Raw genomic sequence first — 23,523 nt, 5'->3', positions numbered from 1 at the left:
CGCATGCGTGCGAGCTTTTCGCGAGTGTTGGCCAACTGACCGAACGTATATAAGCGATTATAGGGCCGGGCTGGCCAACAGTCCAGTCCAGTCGGCCGCGTGGCTCTGCTCTACATCCCGAATCGTTCCGTTCCGATCCGATCCGATTCGATTCCATTCGACTAGTTTTCGTTGCGTTTCGAGCCGTACTTAGTAGAACTTAAGCAAATCGGAGATCGAAATAAGATCAATTAATTGTGATTTTCAGAGCCGAACAAGGATAACCCATTGGAATTACAGTCGAACTATCAAGGATCCCAAGCTTGTGAATTCTTTTTGAAAAGTGCAAATGCTGTGTTGTTACTGAACAAATAATCCATATAGTTCGTGAATCCTTGCAAACGGATACTTACCTTCGACTGTGCAGAGTTTGGAAAGTGAAAATATGAAGGTGGGTCCTTTAATTATTTACTTTCAAAAAACTTTAAAAAGGACAATGAAAGAAAGTATATACAAGTGTGAGACGGAGGAAGTGCGGAAATTTGAATACCATTCCAGCCATTTTGGCTGAACACTTAAAAAAATTACAAATAATTCAGAAACACATTTTATGTGGATTAATGTACATTATTTAAATGAAATGAATCAAAGCTTGGATTATAAAGAAGAAATACCTGAATTGGATTATTTAATACTTTTCAAACAATTAAGTAATTCAATAATTTAAATTAAGTAATTATTTCGCCTTAAATCCTTTAAAGGGTTTGCATGGAAAAAATTTATTTGACTGCAAAATCATAACTTTATTCAAAAATGGTTTCGAAAATTTCAAATTTACATTTCTTAAACTTAACCTGGATACATATTTCTACAGAAATAATCCTTAAATTATTATAATTTAAAACCGTTTCAAGATCTCTTTAATAATATTCGCAATTTATTGGTAAATACTTTGCATAAAACGTTTAAATATTTTATGCGCTTAGAATTGTTTTTGAATCTTTCCTTAAGTCTCAGTAAAAATAAAACTGATTCATATTTATTTTTTAAAACTAATTTAATTTATATTGTTGATTTATGTAAGTAGATTTACTTATGTAATATATGTGCCGCAGCGTGATTCCTAGTATTCGTAGACGAGTACATTTTCACTGGCAATCTGAATTCGGGGAGCTGCACTCTTTTGTTTGGATAGATGATATTGAGCGAAAAGCACCCGAATGAGGTCCGATCGTAGATGTCAAGGGTATTGAGTGAGACAGAGAGGACTATGTTCTGAGGACTCGAGTGAGTATGCGACTTGAGAGCGCATACGACACAAGAGGGTGGATGAAACAGTCAGTTGAGCTTGATGATTAGAAACGGTGGTAACTCGCTGTGCTATCGCGGGGATTATACTAAAAAGATGGGCGCCGATATGTGTATACAAACTATGGGAGACCACATTAGTTCCTTTTAAATTTGTTATTAAATTTAATTACTAATGTTTTGTTAACCCTTTCGATTTCAGTTCCATTTGGTTGCCCTTTTGGGCATGCTTAGCGTGGTTATGGCAGATCCTTCGCCCACCCTGGCACCACCGATATTGCCCTGTGTCCATGCGGCCACCGCTGGGTATTCGTATCCTCCGCCGGCGGAGGTGAAGTTCTCCATCTCGCCCGGAGTGACCAAGTTCAGTCAGAGCCCTGCGATTTCCACGTACTCGGAGAACGGACATCTCCTGCACACTTCGGTAGGAAGTTCCGGAGCCTCCTATCAGTCCACGGCTGGAATCGAGGGCTTGTCACATGGTGGCATTACCCAAATCGACAAGTACATAGCTCCGGTGCAGAAGACCCTATTTGCTCCTTCGGCTGAGTACGGCTCTGCGGGAATTACCTATGCGGACAAGTCACCAGCCGCCAAGTACGCCACCGTGGTGCCATCTGGAATTGAGATCAAGAAATTGGTTTCCCCAGCTATTACCAAGTTGGACAATTCCTATCTGCCACCATCACCGGGAGTTACAAAAGTGGCCACGTACACATCGCCTGGATATAGTTACAGTTCGGCCACTCCGGGAATATCAAAGGTGGCTACATACTCCTCCCCACCTCTTTCCAGCATTCCGTACTATGCGCCACCTGTGACTTCCAAGGTGGAGACCTATAGCTCACCTGGATACACCTACTCAAAGGCCACTCCTGGCTACTCCAAGGTGGAAACCTACAGCTCTCCTGCTTACAGCTATGGACAGGTTTCACCAGGAATCTCTAAGGTTGCCACATATTCGCCTTCGGTTTCCTACTCTGCGCCAGCGATTGCCAAGGTGTCTACCTACACCGCACCAGCTGTTAAATTGGCCACCACATCGTCCCTCCTGTCCTCCCATGGAACAGGGTACTCCGCTAGCTATGCTCCATCTATAACAAAGTACAGCCAGGCGGCCGACGTGTCTCATCAGTACTTTTCCAAGCCCATAGTCGCCGCTGCTCCGGCGATCACCAAGGTGGCCGCCAGCTATGGAGGCACTGCCTCTGGGGCTCTTTCCCACCAGTATGTCTCCTCGCCCGCCCTTGTAGCAGCCCCAGCCATTGCGAAGGTAGCCACTTATGCAGCTCCAACGGTGGCCACCTATTCATCTGCTCCAGCCATCACTAAGCTCTCCACTAGTTATGGAGCTTCAGGATCGGGAGCCGTATCCCATCAGTACGTCTCCAAGCCAGCAGTTGCTATTGCTGCCCCTGCGATCGCCAAAGTGGCCACCTATGCTGCTCCTGCCATTTCCAGCTACTCCACCGGTCCTGCCATCTCCAAAGTAGCCACCTATGCAGCTCCCACTGTATCCACCTACTCCTCCGGTTCTGGTTATGGGGCCAGTGGATCCGGAGCCGTCTCACATCAGTATGTATCTAAGCCAGCAGTTGCCATTTCAGCTGCTCCTGCCGTAGCCAAAGTGGCAACGTATGCTGCCCCAGCCATATCCACCTACACTGCAGCTCCAGTGGTGACCAAAGTGGCCACTGGATATGGAGGCAGCGGAGCGGGATACAGCTCGGGAGCTGTTTCCCACCAGTACGTCTCCAAACCAGCGGTGGCTATATCAGCAGCTCCTGCCATTGCTAAGGTGGCAACCTATACTGCTCCTGCCATTGCCACTTATTCAGCAGCTCCGGCTGTGACCAAGATCGCGACGAGCTATGGAGAATCTGGTCATGGAGCTGTGTCTCATCAGTACGTTTCCAAGCCAGCAGTTGCCATATCGGCAGCTCCTGCAGTCGCTAAAGTAGCAACCTACGCTGCTCCGGCATTATCAACCTATGCCACCGCTCCGGCAATCTCCAAAGAGGCTACTTATGCTGCTCCTGCGATTTCAACCTACTCGGCAGCTCCTGCTCTGACCAAGGTTTCCTATAGTCAGGCAGCGGATGTGTCCCACCAGTATATCTCCAAACCCATTGTGGCGGCATATCCTGCAGCTGCTCCCGCGGTGGCCACTTACTCATCAGCTCCTGCCATAAGCAAACTCTCCACAAGCTACGGAGCTTCAGGATCGGGAGCCGTTTCCCATCAGTATGTGTCCAAGCCAGCAGTTGCAATTTCAGCAGCACCTGCAATCGCTAAAGTGGCAACCTATGCTGCTCCTGCTATTTCCACTTATTCAGCAGCTCCGGCTGTGACCAAGATCGCGACAAGCTATGGAGGATCTGGTCATGGAGCTGTGTCTCATCAGTATGTTTCCAAGCCAGCAGTTGCCATATCGGCAGCTCCTGCCATCGCTAAAGTAGCAACCTACGCTGCTCCGGCAATATCAACCTATGCCACCGCTCCGGCAATCTCCAAAGTGGCTACTTATGCTGCTCCTGCCATTTCCACCTACTCGGCAGCTCCAGTGGTGACCAAAGTTGCTACTGGATATGGAGGAAGCGGTTCGGGATACAGTTCAGGGGCAGTTTCTCATCAGTATGTCTCCAAACCTGCGGTTGCTATTTCAGCAGCTCCAGCCATTGCCAAAGTGGCCACATATGCTGCTCCTGCCATTTCCACATATTCTTCCGCACCCAGTCTAACCAAAATTGCCACTAGCTATGGAGGATCGGCCCATGGAGGAGCCGTCTCCCATCAGTACATCTCGAAGCCGGCGATCGCAGTAGCTCCAGTGGCTCCTGTTCTCTCTAAGACTTACTTGCCAGCTGCACCAGCCATCGCGTTGCCTACTAAAGTGGCGACAGGATACGGAGTTAGTGGCTCAGGAGCCGTGTCCCATCAGTATGTCTCCAAACCAGCGGTATCTATTGCGGCCCCAGCCATTGCCAAAGTAGCCACCTATGCTGCTCCCACAATTTCCAGCTACTCCACTGGACCTGCAATCTCGAAAGTAGCATCCTATGCTGCTCCTGCCATTTCTACTTACTCTAGTGCGCCTGTGATATCCAGTGGCCATGGATATGGCGGAAGTGGCTCTGGGTACAGTTCTGGAGCTGTCTCTCATCAGTATGTGTCGAAGCCAGCGGTTGCCATCTCAGCTGCTCCAGCCATTGCCAAAGTGGCCACTTACGTTGCTCCAGCTGTAAGCCATATTTCGGGCGGTCATGCAATCGCCTCTGCTCCGATCTTATCCACAAAAGTGGCTACTGGATACGTAGGAAGCGGTTCGGGTTATAGCTCGGGAGCTGTTTCCCATCAGTATGTGTCCAAGCCAGCAGCTGCTCCTGCAATTGCCAAGGTGGCTACTTACGCCGCCGCTCCAGCAGTCAGCCATATCTCCACAGGTCCATCGATCCCATTGGGAGTGGGAATCGGGTACGGAGCTAGTGGCCATGGACACGGTGGTGCATTGCTTAGCTCTCCTCTGACCAAGTTAACAACGGGTCCATCTTATTCCCTGGGAGGAAAGCTTGCCACCAGCACCGCCTACGGAATCCATGCCGGTAAGATGAAGACTTCTGTTTACCAGTCTTTTACTTTCGTAACATATACTTCTTATTCCAGCTGGTTTGGGACATGGAACGGGTCCAAGTGGTGGCTACTATGGAGCTATATCTTTGGGTCATGCAGCGGTGTCGCCAGCCCTAAACTACCAGGGTCTGCTGTCTCATGGATCTGGCTTGGCCCCGGCTTCATCCTCGCTGGCCCATCTAGACTCCTCACTCAGCGGATACTCGCATGGAGTGGGCGGAATTGGTCCTCTGGGAGCTGGATTCTATCGCTATGCTCCAAGTGTGCCAGCACTGAGCAGCCACGCCCCTGTGGCAGCCACCGCCTACTTGAAGTCTGCCCCGGTGGCTCAACATGCAGTGCTAAAGGTGGTGCCCGAAAAGCATCTGGAGCACTTTGTAAGTGGCACGCTATCCCCTAATTAAGATGTCCTTTAAAGATTTATTACTTCTCCAAGGATGCCCACCCCCGCTATGCCTTTGAGTATGCCGTGAATGATCCCCATACGGGTGACAACAAGCACCAAAAGGAGGAGCGCGATGGAGACGTGGTCAAGGGCGAGTACTCTTTGGTGGAGCCTGATGGCAATGTGCGCACTGTGAAGTACTACGCCGACTGGGAGACGGGCTTCCATGCCGAGGTCATCAACAGTCGCGATCAGGGCAAAATTGTGGCCAAGCGTCAGACGGAAGCCAAGTCGTGAGGTGAGTATTGAGTCTTCTCTCAGGAAAGGCATACTACAATAGGACTCCATCTCAAATAATATTTAAAAGCAATGTAAAGCTCTGACATATACTCCTCTGAAATGCAAATATGGATGTAGTTGAATATAATGTAAACAATTTATAAATACGAAATTCAAAAGTCTAAGATTTCTAGTATATTAATTTTGTTTTAACGTAAAGGTTTGTTACATTAAGAATTTCAAGACCAAACTTTAAATCTTAGAGAACTTATTTACACAGAATTTATACCTTTACAGACTGACTCAAGCTTCCCAATATGTAAGAGGTTATTAACATCAGAATTAACATAAATATACAATATAAAAAATGGATATATGACTAATGAGCTTCCATCCTTTAATACCAGTGGATAACTTTTAACTTTAATATATAATATACAACTTAATTTTATCAGACCATTTGAATAATATTTATTGATTATGTTAACTATTCCTTTATTTAATTTTTTATAAAATCTATTTTTCCACAGCTCTTGACAGGTCGCAATTTGTTTTGTTCGTTCAGCAACTGTAAATAGCCTCAAATCCAAACTTCTTCTCATTAAACATTAAACGTATTTATGTAAACCCCACAACGACAACGATGCACCACAATACACGGCCGCCATCTTGCCACGATATATCCAATAACCGACTATATATCCGTCCTCCACGCCACGCCCACTCTGTATCCCCGATTCTGTGCTCATGTGATAAGCGTTTCGTTATATTGAACTGCTTGCGCTGCTCTCAACTCAAACTGCGCGCCCCTTATTATGCTCAACTATTTGTACATAAAGGATTCCATATTGATATTTTGTAAAATGTTAATTTCAAATAAACGACATTTAAGATCGCCACAGTCGGGGGTGCTCGACAATGAGAATGGTTCAATCTATTATTCAATTTAACGAGTTGCAAATCCATTGTGTATTGCGGGTATTTGATTCGATGAATTTAATACTAAAAGTACAACACTGAAAAGGAAGATCTGAAATGCATTGAAATTATAAAGCGAGAATAAAATAAACATCTATTGTTCAATATTTTAAATTGTTGATAACGATTGGGTATTTAAATGATACCAAAGTTACAAGAATCTATTCAACAGCAGTTGACATAAATGATCACTTGTTACCTCACTACTATTTGAAAGATCCTCTTTTTAGAAAACTTATAAGTCCGCAGAAGTAAGGGTTCTCTTTATCAGACACTTTATACAGCACAGAATAAAACTTCCATTTTAATTTGTCTAAGTAATGTAAATTTGTTTATTGCCCGATAAACATGAAATCAACTATATAATTGTACAGTTTTCATATTTGCATGTATATATGTAATATCTAATTTCGTAGAAATAATTATTAATAGATTAATGTTTTATATAAGCCGCGAATCACATTTACCTTTGTTACGACCGAAAGACAGCTGGAATACTAATTCGTATAACTAGAAATTTGGCTCGTATGCCCTCCGCAGATCCTCGCTGATGAAGAGGCCAAAATCGGTGCTCTTGGCCCGATGCGGATGATGTGTGCAATATGTCTGGAAGATATGTCGCATCACGCGGCTGCCCTGCAGCTCAATTTCCCGTCGTCGCTGACTGCCAGTCGTGCCCATATCGAGATGTGCCAGAAGCCACTGGTTCTTAAGGGAGCGAAGGTCTCTCTCCAGGTTGGTCAACTCCTGGCTTCCGGTTTGAGGAACATGCAATGGTTCCAAGGCGGCGAAGGTCTTCCTTATCTCTTTGCCCTGCAGTTGAACTCGTAGGGACCTCTCCTGACGGAGAGCCTGATGGAGCATGTTCATCTCTCGATTGGAACTTATCGTGGTACTAGTCACACATGCACTATTCGCCTGCTGCTGCTCCTTCCAATGCTGCTGGGCCTGTTCTAGGATTGATATCTTATCCGCTAGTATATTCAAGGCCTGACCAAGAGCCGCCTCCTTGGCCAGGATCGATTGCTCCAGCTGCTCTACAGCTTCCGCGAATCCAGCAAGAACGTGACATTGTTTGCTCAGTTGCTTCTCGGCCATCTCTTTGCGAACCTGTAGCTCCGAGAAGTCCTGCTGCTTCATCTTGGCCATGTATTTGAGGCTTTTGATTTCCTTCTCTCGCTCTGCCACAGTCAGCTCCAGGTTTTTTACGTCTTCGTAGTGCCTTTTCACCTGCGCAGCCCTTTCCTGCAACGTGTTGCTGGTCGGATGACGCACATACTCTGTGTTCACGTCTGTGGATTCCAGCAATGTGAAGAGTTCATCCAATTGCTCTTCTAGGAGTTGCATACACCGCTGGCTGTAGGCATCCACTTCCCTGGGTTCCTCGGCCTCCTGACTTGGAGCGAACTTGTTGTAGTTGAGCACCAGCATCCTCCACAACTTCTCGTGGGCTATTCCCCCATTGGAGTCTTTGCTAGCTTCTCGTGCAGTGGATCCCAGCAAACGTATAAGGGCACCCAAAGCTTCGTTGGCCTCTAGGATTCTCTGGTACCTGGCACACTGCATTCCCGTCCAGGAAGCCGTCTTGCTACCACTTAATTTCCTCTGGAGCTTCTTAAGCTTCTGCTTATGGGCACAGCTCTGTTCCATTAGCAACTGCATGCAACTAAATGATGCGGTCTGCTCATGGCCCAACTGTATAATTGTGTGCATCAGACCTGCATTTGCATTTACTGCATCCAAGCCAGCTTCATAGACTTCGATCAGGGCTTCATAGAGCTGCTGCTCGTCGAGGAGTTCTACAAGCGTTTGAGGAGGCATCAGATTCTGGTGTAATCCATTCACGTAGTGAAGAACACGCTGAATGGGTTCGCAGTTCGTATGCTCATCCAGTTGTCCAGTCTTTAGAAGCCGCACAAACTCGTCAAGTTGTTGCTCCTGGACCTCCAGATCACTTCGATAAATGGCCGCATGTGTGCACAACTCGTAATCGCAGTGATTGAGGCCATGGCGGAACTGCTGGAGCACCAGTTGGAGACTCTTAAGCAGGTAAAGGCACTGCGACCTGAAGATGTACCTCTGTACAGAGTAACCCTCAAAAATGGCATCGCGACCTGTAAAAAACGTTTAGGTAGGAAAGTAATTGCAGAATCTTCTTAGGGAAAACCACTTACCAAACTCGCAGGCCGTGGGAAACTTCTCATTGATGGCCTGACATACGATCGTCAGTTTCTCATTCATCCGCTCTAGAAGCAGCATGACCAGTACCACATCGTGCTCCCCTCCGCGCAAAAGGAACTGTTCGGGGACGAAGGCCAGGACATGCTCTAAGTGTTGTCGCTGCAATCTTAACTCCACAGTCTTTATCTGCTGCTCAAGAGCCCTTCCGTAAGCCTTGCTCACACTGAAAATATGCTGGTAGTCCGCCTGGCTCTGATTAGATCCTTCTTCCTGCTGTGATTCGTTGGCACTGCTGAAATCCTCGATGGACAAGGTGCCATCTGCCCGAAGTTGGAGTTGCTCCTGAAGCTGTCTAACCAAGTCTCGGAATTTCATAATGGTCACATCTCGGTCGTAAAGACTCTCCATGGCAGCGTTTTTCTGCTGCTCCAGGATCTTAACTTGATTACTTAACTTGTCGATCTCGTCGCGGAGATCCGTTTCCAGTTCTTGATTACTTTCTATAAGTTGCTCTTGGATTTGTTCGAGTGCTTCCAGTTCGTTGACTTCGTCTTCCAAGAGCTTGACGCGATCTTCTAGCTCTAGTTTTAGGGAGGCCAGCTGGGTAACCATGGACTCTGCCCCGAGAGAGGCATCTACCTGCTCTTTCAAATCCATTAGCTGCACTTCCATGTTGTCCACCCTTCTGCTTAGTAACTCCTTGATGCTTTTCAGCTCGTTGATTTCTGAGTGTTTGGTCTCGAGTTCCTTGTGCGTTCGTTGACCAAGTTGCTTTTCCTGGGCCAGAGTGTCTCTTAGACGGACCACTGTTTCCCGAAGGCGCTGGTTATACTGCTCTAACCGAAGGAACTCCCCGGCGGTTTTGGCATTTGCTCCAACACCGGTTTGTTTCTCACTCTTCTCAATGCGTTGACCCTGCTGCTCCTCCTGCTCCGCCTTTAAGATCTCCACATCCAAGGTTAGTTCGTCATTTCTTTCCTGAGCCATTTCCAATTCCATTTGCAAGGTCTCCATGCGCTCCTCCGCCATTTCCTTATCCAGGGTGAGCAGTTCTATACTCTCAGCTATCTCGTCCAACTCCCTCTTGAATTTACAGGAAATATCCTGAGCTTCTCTCAGTTCGTGTCGTGACCTCTGCAGTTCCCTCTGGAGCAGTACCTGCTGCGTCATGATCTGCGACTTGAATTCTATCAGTTGCTCATTGTGTATTCGCATCCGCTCCAATTCTAGGAGCTTTAGTTTGTCCTCGCTCTTTTGTACCCTTAGCAGTTGGAGTTCTTCCTTTAATTGTCGAAGCTCTGGGTTATCTAGAGGTGGAGCCACTGAGCTGGGGGTTCGGAGTGCTGGCCCAGGTGTGAACTGCGGTCTTAGAATCTCCAGGAAGCGTGGCTCCACAAAGGCGGCAGGCGCAATTCTTTTTATCGAGCTTGTGGGACTCATACTAGTCTTGCTGCGCTTGGGAGCCAACGCCAGAGGAACCGGCATGGCCAAAGTGAGCTGAGCTGTGGAGCTCTGAGCCTGTGCTGTTGTTGGCTTGGGTTGGCTAATCCTTGTGGGTCTTAACTGGGTGTAGGATGTGGATCGTCTCTGATTGCAGGTCATAATTGGCGGTGTCAGTTGAACACTGGCCTTTTGTGTAGGCAGCTCTCCGATTGTGCTTGTTTGAAGCGGATTGACAACAGCCTCCTTTTTTGTGTCGACTGCGTCCATGATTTGGGGGTCGTCTTCTGTCTTAGCTGACTCATCGTCTTTTCTTGCTTTCTGGGGTGAATCCTTGGATTCCTGCTTAGATAGCTGCTTTGATTGCTCAGAAGCTGATGGCCTCCTGGGAGACTTGTTTACTCCTTCAGCTTCCGCACCTTCCAAATTCTTAAGATTGCCTTCAGACACGATTGGACTCTGAAACCAGTTTGATTGGTATTAATATATTAAGATTAAAAGGTTGCCACAGATATCACTAAGGGAGTGACCTTTTTTTTTAGTCTAAGAACTCGAAAGTAATTGTCTTTCCAGTTTAAAAATGTATACCCACAAATTGCATTAGTTTGACCTATATTTATTGTGGTTAGTGAAGACTCCTACAACTTACCTTTGGAAGCTGTAAAGGTTGTTGTTGGGCTGCCAAAAATTTCCCAGAAGTCTTGGCCAATGCGGGTTCCCTTAAGGATTGGTTGTTCCTGTTCCTACGCTGAGGCGATGGAGTAGAAGGCGTTGCCTTCGCTTTTCCAGATGTACTGGGCATCTGCTCCCTCTGGTTCTCCTATAGAAAGCAATTGTAGTGCGTACATTTAATTTAAGCACTTGACATGCATTACTCACCTGCTCCTCCACGGACTTTCCCCCGCCACTCCGCCTCGAAAGTTTTGCTCGCGCCCCGTCACGTTGCATTTCATCGGTTTTTCGATTATCCGCTCCGTTTGAAAACTCGGCAATCCTCACCAGCTGCTGGGCGCGCACGAAGAGTCCGCAGTTGGTGGGACACTTGAAGTAAATGCTGCCGTGGATGCTTCCATTATTTTTGCCTAGCGGCTCGTCCAGCACCACGCCGTACCAGAGTCCGGCGGCGAAATTAGTGGGTCCCACATAGGCAACTTTACCCAGCAGTTTTTTACCCGTTACCTCAACACGCTGACCAAGTTTTAGTTCCCGGGGGCTCATCATAAGCTTGGAGCTTACGTCATCTTGTAGACTTCACGTCCAGTTGGATGAGTCGATGCCGTGTGTAATCCCAGTTAGCAGCTTGCAAAACTGCACTGCTGAGCAAAACCGATGCGAAAGCGAGTCATCATGTGCTGAGGGCCCCACCCCAAGGAAGTTAATTCTTGAAGGCGCAGGCGCAAGAAGGGCGATTTATTTATGGTGGGTGGCCGACTCGATGAAAAGGTTGACACGTGGGAGGCCCAACAACCTGCCTGTTTAATTTACAACAAAAATACTTCAACCTTTGCAGCAATCAACGCCTACTGCTTTTAGCAGGCGGCATCTTAGTCTTCGATGCCTGCTTCTCAATCTGGTCGATAATATGCTGCTCCTCGGTCAACATGGCCATGATAACCTCGGCATTTCCTTTTAAGATCCCAGATGACACACAGCTTGCCGGATCACGATTGAATTCCTCCTCTACTAACCCAACAATATTTTCAGTGATAGCGTCTAGAGAATTTGCAGAGTTACCGTCCTGCGCAATCTCCTTTGGATTCTCCATTATCTTCTCCTGAATACTACAATCTTCCAAACTCTTTTGTGAACAAAGTTCTACTGTTTCCTCCCCGGACTCAGACTCAATTTTAGTTGTTACACTCAATTCTCCACATCTGGTATCTTTCTCCTCCGAACCGAAATTCTCTGTTGCTTTATTCTTTCCATTGACCCAAACTATGCTGCATTTTGGATTTTGTAATTTTGACTGTGAACAAGATCCCTCTAAGTTTGATTGCAATTCCGATTTCACTTCGGTTTCTTTTTTTCTTTTAGAGACCCGCACATTTCTTCGCCCATGATCATCCACTTTCCCCATTTCCTCGCCGGAATCCAACTGGACTGGAGGAGGTTGTTCGTTTAACAGTTGAGAAATCTTTTTAGCATCTCGTGCGGACAGCATGTTAATGGGCCTCAGGTCTCTGGAAACGTGTCGACGGCAATATGGGCAGGTGCCCATTACTTTTATTCTTGTCCCCATGATATACAAAAGTGCCTGTACAAAATTTCAAAATATTTCAAAATATAGCAAGTCGTAGTATTTGCTGTGCTGCTTTTTAGGAGTACTGATGTTTAATGAAATGTTTCACACAAGCATACTTCATCTTTATATTGACCAGCCATTCACCGCTCACTTTTTACCCACCTTAACCCTTTGTTCTAATATCTAATTTTTCTTAAAGCTTTAATGTGCAATTATCTTATTTTATAAACATCTCATGAAAAACATTCAACGTTGTATGAATTTATTATTATTGCTGATTTACAATTTGAGAGACCAGAAACTATTGCCTATCGAATGGTTTGGTTGTGCCTTTTGCTTAATACGTGTCGTCAACTAATAATTATATTGGTATTTATATGTACACCCATCTAGAAGACGTTACGACAAATGGGGCATGTTGACTTGCTGCTGGTGGTGAACCATTTATACTGGAAAAGTTTTTGAGTTAGTTCCGAAAATGGTTAAAGGATTTTAGGTGTCTTACCAAACAAGGTCCGTGGAATTTCTTCTTGCAGGTTTTGCAGGTGAGCTTGGGCAGCTGGCAAGTGTCCTGATGAATGACTGTATAACAGACATAGCACTCCTCTACGCCCTCGAACTTCTTGTCCAGATTATTTTTCCACATAGTCAGGCCGTCGTATATGGTGCCATTCTGCAAGAGAACATTGAATATTAACAATCTATACTACATATAAATTTTAAAATAGTCTTAGGAACATGTTTTCATACCTGATGTGTCAAGAAGATGGTCAACTGCATTCCCACATTTCGGGAGGAAGCCCTTCCACCAATTTGTTTGCCGCATTCGACCTTTACAGCTCCCAGCGGATAATTGGGGGCCAGCGTTATGACCAGCTCCATACGGGCCTCATCGATAGCATAGACTGCTAGCACTTCTCGGGTGGAGGAGTGAACGGTGACCTAAAAAATAATAAATGCGATTAAATAACTCAAATAATCTGTTCAAGTACAAGTCCAGTAGTCCATGCTTCAGTAGTACATAAAGTAAAGTCGTAGTATTTCCAGCCCAAAGATAGTTACATAGCGTTAGAATATAGCCCCTGTAGCTGAGAGATGGTGACCCTTGAGATCTTCCGCATCATTGTCATTGTTATACTACTGATCAGCATTACCGTGGTTTTTTCCCTGCGCATAAGCTACACAGAGGAAATGTAAGCACTCAAAGGCCTTACCTGCATATTTTCGTGTTTCTCCTTGCGATTAGCGATCGCCTTGAGCTCCTCACTGCAAATCAGCGAACTCACATAGTTGGTGGTGAGGTTGTCCACGAAGTTCTTTTGCCTGGACTGAGTGGTATTCCACCATCTGCGCACCACGGCCGGTAGCTTCCGGAGGACCTCCGTATATAAGTGACAGACATATCGCTCCAAGGGTAACTGACGGTCTTTAAAATAAAATTTAAATAAAAAAGTTGATCAAGGCAAGCCAGGCTGTGAGAAGTCAGTGTTTATATAGAGAATAGTTATCATAGCTCTATTGTATCCGGAGCAGTAGTGTACTGAGCAGCTTTTCATTTTTTTTATTTCCTTTTGATTCGAAAATATGGCTAAGCCAATAAATTTTAAGGACATTCCGTCCGAGATGCCACAACCCAAGCGCATTCAACTCGAGGGTGAGGTTTCAGTGGCCGAGGCCATAAACTTCCTTAAGACACAGTGTGATACGCGAAAGGAGCACAAGGAGGAGGACCCATTTAATGAGGGCCCCACCGTGGCGGACGAGCTTAACGCCCGATTGGCAATGGTCCATGTGCGTGAGAGTCGCACCAAACACATTCGTAGGCTAGTCAAGTATAGACCCAACGATACGCAGGCGTTGTACAGGTAAGTAAGTTCGTCTATCTATTTTACAAAATCATCAAAACATTGGGTACGAGTTCTAAAAGCATAGTTAAGGAGGGCTTGACTAACAGTTATCCACTACTATATCATAAAACGCTTTTCTAAGTTGAAATCTTTTAAAACTCCAAAACCATAATCTTTATACATTCTACAACAGATTCATCTGTGTCTGTCCTCGCTACCATCCTTGCTATGTTCCCTGCCAGCACACAGGACAGATAATCATCGATCGTGACGTATTGTCGCGCGAGGAACACATTTGCTTTCTGGCTACGCCCAAGAAAGACTTCTCCTCGCCCCAGTTGGCCAAGCAGGCACGCTACTATACCAAAAAGATCTACGTGAACCAATGTACAGCCCGTGTGGAGCGCCTAGCCGATCCGCATCCGATGCGAGTGAGTGACACCTATAATTTCTTTAAGGAGTATCTCTTGCCTCGTAACATAACCGCTCTGGAGAACCAGATGAAACCAAAGCCTCCGGTGGAAGCCATGACAATGGAGAAGGCGCTGGAGTACATGGAGGAGGAGATGCGTCAGCGAAGGGCAGCTAAGCGCGTCCACAAGCGACGATGCAAAGGTCTCAAGAAACGCATCCTTTTGCGCCAGCGCAAGCAAATGCAAAAAATCATTTGCGTCCTGTTCGAGGAAATGAAGGATTTTCTACTCAACGATCAGTTCATTGTGGACGAAAACTCGCCTCTGTGCTCTGTGATTCTTGAGAGACTTCGAGAGTTTACTGGTAAGTGTCAAGACGCTGACAGAAGGATTATAGGAGTTCTCTAATTATAATTAAAATCCTCAACAGATCAAGAGTTCTATACGACCAGTAATTTGCGCGAGTATCAACGGATATTGGCCAACAATCTGACCGTTTGGATCAACAAGTTTATATCGAATTTGAATATTTACTTGGCGCCACAACAGATACCTGTAAAGCGGCAGATGATGGCAGAGAACGATCCCGAACAGTTTGTGCCCTTGTCGGACTACATTTCTGTTTCCGATGAACCAGGTGCAGAAGAGATGTTGGAGGATGTTGAGCAAGGAGCCGCGGAATATGACGACTATGCATATGGGGAGGACTTCTTGCCCGATGTTCTTAATAACGATTTGTCGGAGGAGACTATAGTTGCTTAAATAAGGTTCGGCTTACCCTTCATTTGAGTCCAAGTAAGCTCTTTGTAAACTCCGTTGCTGTGAACCTTGGCCCCGTGATTCTTCAGAATATCTACTGGCATTGCGCGAAAGAGGAAATGTAGAAAATTCTGTAAATCGTATACGAAAATTAATAGTGCAAAATTCAAATCAAAAGTACATTTTATGTAAAACTGACTCCAACCTCTTCATATTTGTTATCATTTAGCCAGTTGGTGTAAACCGCTCGCAATGCAACCGGGGATTTAGCGCAAGCATTGATTATGCAATCCCATAAGAAAAGGTAGCTTAGTGCATCGTGTCTGTTAATGGGTTCTAGATCTTCCAGCTCCGACAGCTTGAAAGTGAACTCCTCCAGGTATTTTTGTATCAGGATGTCGTAGCGTGTCAGGTAGTCCTCAAATCGATTGAGAAAGTGCCATTTAGAGATTGTGTTGGTTGCGTCTAGACTCTCGCTTTGCTTTTCATTCAACTCAATGTCGTCGGCAACGAAGTGTGGGGTTAATTGGCGGAGGGAGTGTACAGCACTTAGTCTAACCGAGTGCTGGGAACTGTATAACTGCTTCAACAAGAAATTGCAGAGGTGGTCTAAAGTTGTATTACTATTTGACTTGTAGAACTGCAATGGTATAAGCATTTTTTAAGGCTTTAAGTAATGCTAATAAATTCAATACAAAAGCTGTCTTACCGAATAAACAAAACTATAATCTAAGAGCTCTAAGGTCGGCGTTAGGCGTTCCAGTATAGCCTCATAACAGGCCTGGAACCCTGGGTGCACACTTGTCTCGTGGGTCAACTGATAATATGACTTAAACAGCACTACATTGACTTCCTTGGCAAACAGGGATTCCCATTCATCGATCACGTTTTTGAGTAACTCTGTGGAACTCTTCTGCTTCTCGGAGCGTATGAATTTAATCAAGGCGGCGAACAACTGATATACAGCCACAACGAAAAGAGAAGTCTGCAATTCAAAACAAAATTTATTATATAATCACTAACTGTTAATTTAAAAAAAAATACCTTTGGGTCTTTAAATTGAGCTATCGATTTGGAAACTGAGAGCACCCAAGAACTAAGACCAATACGAATGGCATCCCAGTTCTTTATGCTCAACTCGTAAGGGAACCTTTTTAAAACTTCAGTTAGAAGTTTTATAAACTCCACGGCATTTATAACTGATTCATAGGGTTGCTTGTATATTTCTCTGTAAAAAAATAATTATCTAAAACAAAGAAAAGAAATGACTGTAGTATCTTACACGTTGTAAAGTAGTAAATCCTTTTGACTGGCCTGCTTCTCTCCTATACTGGTCAAAAACTGCACGGCTGATACAATGATATTGCGATCTGTTTGGTCATTCACTTCGGCTTCGAAATTATTCAGGAGTAGAGCATTAAACACTGCTGCCTTAACCCAAATCTCCGGTGGTTCGGTTCTCATTATGGCCGAATTGAGACTGATTGCTTTTTGAGAGAGCTTTGGTAAAAGAAACTGCAAGCAAAGGGTATTACCTTATTTTTTTCTTGAACTTATATGAATATTCATACCTGTAGTGCCATAACATAGGTTTTGAGCGCTCCCTGCGTCACCAAAGATTCGGACAGATCTTCGTGCAGCAAAATGAAGGCACTCTCTTCGAAAGCTGCATATTGAGGACAAAAAGTAAAGTAACCCAGAAGTCGACATGCTATTACGCTGGACTGTTGTACTGCATCTTGCTGAATACGCTCTTTGACTATTCCAACCAGGTCACTACTATTGCCCATAAAGCTTTGAACTTTCTCCGACAGGATCAGCACTAGTTCCTCCTCCTTCGGCTGCAAATCCAACACTTCCAGCCAACTCTCAGCGATTCCAGCCACTTGAATACACTGAAGAAGTTCACCAATCAGGGGTTCGTTCCACTTTTTTAGCACATCGGCATTTGGATCACAATAATCCTCCGTCAATTCATCTTCAGGGTCGTTTGTTTCTTGAGGTGGAGGGAATTGGTAGACAAGCTTATATATTGTTGAAAAGTTAAGGGTGGAACGTCGAAGTATTGATAATATTACATTCCTGTCGAGGGAGGCGTTTTCAAAAGGAACTCCCGCACTGATCGATCCTTGCAAGGCTTCCAGGAGAACGCAATGGTTCTCAAACTGCTGTACCTTTTCAGATGTTTTAAGGGGGGATTTCAGAAGACTCTCTATTGTTTCATCAATTCGTTCAAAACGCTGGTTCTCATCCTCAATATTTTCTGTAGAGCAAATGACAAACTTGGCCATCGCCTCTGCCATACCGTCCAGATTATCCGCTTTAAGTTCTGACGTGCTAGCCAAATCCTCAACAATTTTTGCACAGCACTCCAGGAGGTCATCATTTATTTCTATGTCTTTACTAGAAAGGGCATCTTGCCAGCATGTGGTAATTTCCCACAAAGTATCTTCCGACAAATAGTCTTCTGGCCTATGCTCCAAACTGAATTTGAACAGCTTTAGGAAGATTTGCTGGCGCACTTTCAACGAAGAATTGGCGCTGCTGCATATCACAGGCATTATCTGGGCAATAAAACTGCCACATACTTCTACGGTGTCATCGACAACCGGCTGTTCCAGAGGCCCACACATGGCCAGCAGTATTTTATCCACAGTTTCAGCATTAATGAGTATGTCTCCCGTATCCGTTTGAAAGAAGCACTTATGAAGCAAGTTCAGCTTTTCTCGATCATTGTCCACCACAACCTCCTCAGCTATTCGCGCAATCACGCCACAAGTATCGGGCCCACTGAGCATTTGTCGCACAGCGGGTTCGGTGCACAGGGGATAAGATAGAAGACGATGGAGTAGAAGATTTTGCACGGCATGCTGGGGTAGCTGTGGAAAAAAATGTAAACTTAGAATTCCTTTAAGTTTTTTAATTTTTTGATTACCTTTAGGAGGGTGTTTTTAATGTATTCAAAGCGTTGATCCGCCTCCAACAGCGGGAGAATTTCAAAAACGATCTCCACAACAGATTCGCAAGCATCGTCGTTCAATTGGACCAGAAGGAAAACAAATTTATTAAGAGTTCCTCCTAGATCTCCGTCATCAGTTAGACTCTTGTAGAACGCGGCATCGGTAAACATTTTTGTTAGAATACGAATTTGCTCAATGTAACGAGAGGATGAATTGCCACCGCCACTGATCTTAGCCTTGTCCAGACAGATTCTCACCAACTTCACAACTAAATGTTTAAGCTCTTTTTGTATAAAGGCCGCAGCTTCTTGAGCCTTTTTAACTGGCGTCGATGGTTCGCTCTTTTCCACCTTTGCATCTTCCACAAACTTTACACTCGGAGACTCCAGGCTAGGATTGGCCATGTGCAGATCCTGGACTAAAAGCAAGACATGTGATAGTAGCTGCTCGTTTACTTCTTCGGCAGCCAGATCGTTAGTGACCAGCTCAAAGATTCGTGTCCAGAATAGATTCATCAATTTGGCATACAGTCCACCATTATCCGACCTATTGTTAATCTGCCGATCCCAAAAAGCCACTAGTGCAGAACTATGCTGGAAAAAGATTTTTACATGGGCACTATCACTCTTGAGCAGCCATCCAATAGGTTCCAGAACGTTGCTCTGGAGTAACCTAATGGCGAACTCCTCCTCTTTTTGTTCTCTATCCTTTTTGTTGTTAATTTGCTGCAGCAGAAAGCGAAGACACTCGAAATAGGCATTGTGAATCACAGTACAATCGGACTTGGGTAATGGCGGATCGAATTTTTCAGTGACTGCCAACTTCATGTCATCGAAGAAGCGCTGATAGAACTCGTAGATGTCAAGGTCTTGCAAGGAGGCTTGTGTGATTTTTGAGAGAAATGGCAACAGATTCGGGCAGATGGCCTGAGCGTTGCGATTGAAACCATTGCGGAGTAGGGACGATAGTTTTGGAAGAAGAGCTTTGCGTATGTTAAGGGGAACAAACCTGCAATTATAAATGTTAAGAATATAATTACATTATAAAATGACTATACTTGCCAATCTTCGTAGTTACTTTGTAATAGTAAAACGCATCCCCATATGTGAGGAGCCACCACGGGATCAGCGTCGTCTATAAACTGAAAGCAAAGGGTGGTCAGCTGCGACTTCTGAGTTGCGATTACTTCCAAAAGCGGAACCGATTGCAGGACGTGATAAATACACTCAAACCAAGCTGCCCTATAAGAATAATGGTGTTATAGTCATTATAAGGTAAATAACTTGTGAGTCTACAAACTTTATAGGCGGCACTTTGTGCTTGGCGAAGCTCCAGAACTTCTGGTGCCCCACTAAGGTGACGAATCCCTCCTTGACCTGTGTGAGTTCCTCCGTCTGCGCGGTTTCCTCCATAAAGAGGGATAACAACTTAAGACTGCTGATAACTACGCGCTGATACTTCTGTTCCGCCTCCTCCGGAGTAAGACTTTTCCCGATTGACAGAGTAGCGGCTGTGTGGAAGGTCAGATTCCGAGTAGCGTACTCCAGAATTTCCACCTGACAGTGCAGGCAGACTTCTCTGGTCTTGTTGGCGTTTCCAGCGAAAGTGTCTCGAAAGGATTGACCAGCGATGCTGGCTGCCGGAGCATAGGTATCGAAACGGCTGCCCAGCCAAACGGGAACCAGCAGCTTTAGGTACGGAGCCATCGCCTTTTTGCACTTCGCCATGAGCAGTTGCAGCACCGTCTGTGTCAGTTCCCGCACATTGTGCTCTGGGTCGCTGGCCAGATTCAAGTAGTACTTGGGCCACAGCGGCAGGATGTTCTTAAGAGCCTCTACGTCCGACTGTTCGATCAGTTCTTGCAGCTCCTGCAGGGCCTTTTTCTTGGTCATTGGGTCTTTCTTTGACAACTTCCGCAGGATAATCTGCGTTTGTGGACTGATGGTGGCGTCAAAGCTATCCGGCATTTGTTCGGCACTGGCGAATCCCGGAGCAAATGGCACCAGGCCACCGCCGTCTGTCTGCGCCGAGAAGCCCACGAAAATCGGCGTCGAGCTGCCCAGAAGCTCGGCAGTGCGGCTGCTGCTCGAGGGCTAGGAGGAGATGGGTGATGTTGCATGGTTAAATACTATAATTATGCCTTATTACGCCTTACCTTTGCATTATTTTTGGTGCGCGGCGCTTGTTTTGTCTTTCCACCCATTTCTCTTCTTCTTCTGCTGGCTCTTCTTCTTATCGCTAGCACGTGGCAGGTCTGGCAACTCCTTGACCACCATCTGGCAACATCGCTTCCTGGTATTTTAAATATTAAAAACCAAAACAAATAAACGGTCCCACTACTTTTTTGCCGCTCTGCACGTGTTGCAATTGTTATTATTTTACGAAGAAAAATGTCAAAGTTCCTGTCTTATTACAACCTGTTTCCTATACCGGATCCCAAGGAGTTCCTGGGACTGGCTTCAGACAGGGAAAAGGGTAATGTGGTGACAACTCTTGCGCGAAATGTGGTGGTGGTTTTAAATGTGAGTTTTGCTTCATAATAAAGATAGTTTACAAACAATAAACTCCTTTCCCTGCAGATCAGAACACAAAAGCAGTTACTTAGTTGGTCCCTACCGGAGAAGTTATCCTCCAAGGTCATATACGATCCAAGGAGCCAAAAATATGTTGGGGTTTTTGGGAATCACTCTCTGCGTCTTTGGGATGTGGATACCACTGATGTCGCCAAGTGTAAGAAGCTGAAGGTATGGGGCACATGAAATCTCTCAGTAATATTGCTTATTTACTTACCACTTTTTGCAGTTCCAAAAAAGTATTGCTCATCTGGTGGAAACTAACCAGGAAGTCTTGGTTCTCTACAGCGATGGCTATTGTCAAAACCTTTCCCAAGCGTTGGACTCTCGGAAAGATCAAAAAGAAGACACTGCTGAGCAGCTAGCCTTGGCTGCCAGCAAGATTATCAGCAAGCCCACAGTCAATACCTTGGCCGAGGGGCAGGAAGTGCTTACCTATTTTGAGGAAATAAAGGCCACAGGTGAGCTTCAGCTCATCCGCCTTTCCCTGACCACCGCCAGCCGGCGAAAGTACCTCATCAAAAGGGAGGATGTACGCCTTACAGGATATGCCGTCGTGGAGGGCGATGTGGCTCCTCAGTTGCTAACCATTTGTGAGTAAAAATATGAGAGCCAAATATCCTTTCCAGTATAATCCTTTATAATATAATTTTAATTTTAATAAATAATTATAAAATCTTATATTTGCTAGGGTCTGACAAACGTATCTTCATGCTGAATCTGGCGGAGCGTACGTCAGAGCGATCACCGGGACAATTTGTATCCATGCTGGCCGAACTGAACGTGGAAAGTAAACTATCCGTGCACGGAGTCTCTCGTAATTTTGCTGCCATATACGGCGCCAACTACGGACAAGAAGGCGCTTCGCTGTTGGTCTATAATACCCAGTTCAAGGTGGTCAACGCCAAGCAGTACTTCAAGGTTTACCTGGACTTCTCTCGCCTTTGGGCCGGCGATGAACACATTCTGCTGGCCATGGGTCACAATATAGCCGCCGTGCGTTACCAAATGAACCGAGATGTTCTAGTGGATATGCTAGGGTCCCAGTTCAGCGACACCCACCTCACGCCCATCGAGTTGGATCACATAAACGAGGAGGAGTATTTGGAGTCGGTAATCAAATTCGATGGCAGCACAAAATCCTTAAATTACGTGGCTATGAAATCCAAGTTAAATAAGCACTTACCAACGTTTGAGTTCCAAAAGGCAGATGGCAAGGAGTTGGCATACGAGCCACCCGAGCTAATGGATCAAGAAATCGATGAAATAATTAAGCAGCATGTCCATGGAGAGGCGGCCAGCTGCGAAAACGGGTTGGAAGACGTGAGTGTATCCCTTATGACAAACTTTTTTGATACGGGACCGAAGAACACAGCCGTCCAGGCCTTGGTCCGCCAACTGGAAAGAAGTGGAGCAGGCGAAGAGGAAATAATCGAGAAAATGTTAACACTTTTCATTAAAACCGAGAACACAGAGCATGTTCTGATGTGCCTGCGGCGTTACAGCAATATATCAGAAAGAATGTTAGCCTGGTCGCTGCGCTTTGCTCTAGATCAAAAAATAGTTCCGTCTCCTATCAATGGCGAAACCAAAGTTGAACCGATGAAGACGAATCAGTCGAATGACGAGCTGCTAAATGCAGTTCTAGCCTGCAGCTTTGACGCCAGCGTCATGGAAGAGCATCTGCGGCAACGACTGGATCTCTCCCATGTCCAGCACCTCTTGAACCACCTGTTTGACCTGGTCGATGATCCTAGCGCCCAACTAGAAGAAAGACCAAACCGGGACTCCTCGTCGGTTCACACGGAAGTTCAGGCCTTGCAATGGTTCGGCTGTCTTATGACTTCCCATTTCACGCTGCTAAGTATCTCCAAGGACAAGGCTCTGCTTGAGACGCTCTCTAAGTGGGCCAATCTTCTCTCTTTCTACGAGGATAGTTTATTCGATTTAGCCAATTTGCTGCCGCAGCTCACGAATATTATGGAGAAGCGCCAGGTGAAACCAATTTATTCTACCACGTGGTATGGCATTGAGGAAGTGGTGCTCTACTAGAAATATAATAAAGGACTTTAGAGTTTTCCTTAAGTTTGTTTCTTAGTCGTTAAGCCAAATAAACGTAGAATTAACATGATTTTAAAATGATTTCATATATTTGGATTTGGTCATGACCGAGTAGAACAAAACCCTTTAACCATTTTTACTTCATTATGTGCATTCAGATATTTAATGGGAATACATTCTCTTTTACACATTCAGGGAACGAATGAATAATTTACATTTTTACTCACTTTCGGTCGGGTTTTGGAGTTGAATATTTAATCCAAATGAATAATAGGAAATTTTGCAAATTCAAGGGAAGTTGGTTGATGGAGTTTATAAAATGAAATCAAAGAATTAACGCCTTTTTAGAAAATTACCATTTACGAAACGAAAGAATACTTTTGCATTTCATCGTGAGGATAGGGTAAATATTGTTTATAAAATAACTAATTATTTTTACTTTAATATTGTAATAGCAGTGATTGCCGTTGCTGTAATTAGGTATCGAA

At 45.2% G+C, this 23,523-nt stretch overlaps 6 protein-coding genes across 7 annotated transcripts; 3 read left to right on the top strand and 3 right to left on the bottom strand.

Moving 5' to 3' along the window:
- Nucleotides 1–103: 103 nt before the first annotated feature.
- LOC108108809 (endochitinase A) lies at nucleotides 104–6,506 on the top strand. Its single transcript, XM_017216993.1, has 5 exons — nucleotides 104–430; nucleotides 1,490–4,889; nucleotides 4,951–5,294; nucleotides 5,354–5,600; nucleotides 6,112–6,506. Exons 1-4 carry the CDS (start codon nucleotides 425–427, stop codon nucleotides 5,597–5,599), a joined length of 3,996 nt encoding a protein of 1,331 aa, XP_017072482.1. The 5' UTR covers nucleotides 104–424; the 3' UTR covers nucleotide 5,600; nucleotides 6,112–6,506.
- A 422-nt stretch (nucleotides 6,507–6,928) lies between these two features.
- Nucleotides 6,929–11,513, bottom strand: LOC108108722 (dynactin subunit 1). 2 transcript variants are annotated; one of them, XM_017216856.2, is made up of 5 exons: nucleotides 11,060–11,513; nucleotides 10,830–11,000; nucleotides 8,734–10,639; nucleotides 7,027–8,673; nucleotides 6,929–6,963 (listed from the first exon to the last, which is right to left on the bottom strand). In XM_017216856.2, exons 1-4 carry the CDS (start codon nucleotides 11,399–11,401, stop codon nucleotides 7,070–7,072), a joined length of 4,023 nt encoding a protein of 1,340 aa, XP_017072345.1. In that variant the 5' UTR covers nucleotides 11,402–11,513; the 3' UTR covers nucleotides 6,929–6,963; nucleotides 7,027–7,069. The 2 variants fall into 2 exon arrangements, with proteins under 2 accessions (XP_017072345.1, XP_017072344.1); XM_017216855.2 differs by having other exon boundaries at nucleotides 6,929–8,673.
- Nucleotides 11,514–11,571: 58 nt separating this feature from the next.
- Nucleotides 11,572–12,563, bottom strand: LOC121530024. The gene has a single exon (XM_041818364.1). It carries the CDS (start codon nucleotides 12,417–12,419, stop codon nucleotides 11,694–11,696), a length of 726 nt encoding a protein of 241 aa, XP_041674298.1. The 5' UTR covers nucleotides 12,420–12,563; the 3' UTR covers nucleotides 11,572–11,693.
- A 104-nt stretch (nucleotides 12,564–12,667) lies between these two features.
- LOC108108721 (E3 ubiquitin-protein ligase listerin) lies at nucleotides 12,668–20,661 on the bottom strand. The gene is made up of 14 exons (XM_017216854.2): nucleotides 20,557–20,661; nucleotides 19,701–20,494; nucleotides 19,463–19,642; nucleotides 18,377–19,409; nucleotides 17,013–18,320; nucleotides 16,724–16,956; nucleotides 16,486–16,669; nucleotides 16,151–16,426; nucleotides 15,647–16,081; nucleotides 15,461–15,572; nucleotides 13,637–13,848; nucleotides 13,173–13,364; nucleotides 12,928–13,095; nucleotides 12,668–12,871 (listed from the first exon to the last, which is right to left on the bottom strand). The coding sequence occupies exons 1-14, from the start codon at nucleotides 20,602–20,604 to the stop codon at nucleotides 12,812–12,814; spliced, it is 5,235 nt and encodes a 1,744-aa protein (XP_017072343.1). The 5' UTR covers nucleotides 20,605–20,661; the 3' UTR covers nucleotides 12,668–12,811.
- On the top strand, nucleotides 13,901–15,639 carry LOC108108724. Its single transcript, XM_017216858.2, has 3 exons — nucleotides 13,901–14,287; nucleotides 14,463–15,046; nucleotides 15,113–15,639. The coding sequence occupies exons 1-3, from the start codon at nucleotides 14,007–14,009 to the stop codon at nucleotides 15,442–15,444; spliced, it is 1,197 nt and encodes a 398-aa protein (XP_017072347.1). The 5' UTR covers nucleotides 13,901–14,006; the 3' UTR covers nucleotides 15,445–15,639.
- A 64-nt stretch (nucleotides 20,662–20,725) lies between the features above and the next one.
- Nucleotides 20,726–23,105, top strand: LOC108108723 (nucleolar protein 11). The gene is made up of 4 exons (XM_017216857.2): nucleotides 20,726–20,923; nucleotides 20,981–21,145; nucleotides 21,204–21,567; nucleotides 21,666–23,105. The coding sequence occupies exons 1-4, from the start codon at nucleotides 20,792–20,794 to the stop codon at nucleotides 23,024–23,026; spliced, it is 2,022 nt and encodes a 673-aa protein (XP_017072346.1). The 5' UTR covers nucleotides 20,726–20,791; the 3' UTR covers nucleotides 23,027–23,105.
- The last annotated feature ends 418 nt before the right edge of the window (nucleotides 23,106–23,523 follow it).

Source organism: Drosophila eugracilis, unplaced genomic scaffold (genome assembly GCF_018153835.1).
Source record: "Drosophila eugracilis isolate 14026-0451.02 unplaced genomic scaffold, ASM1815383v1 contig_2154, whole genome shotgun sequence".
Taxonomy (NCBI): Eukaryota; Metazoa; Arthropoda; class Insecta; order Diptera; family Drosophilidae; genus Drosophila; species Drosophila eugracilis.
This window is presented reverse-complemented; position numbering and strand designations above follow the sequence as displayed.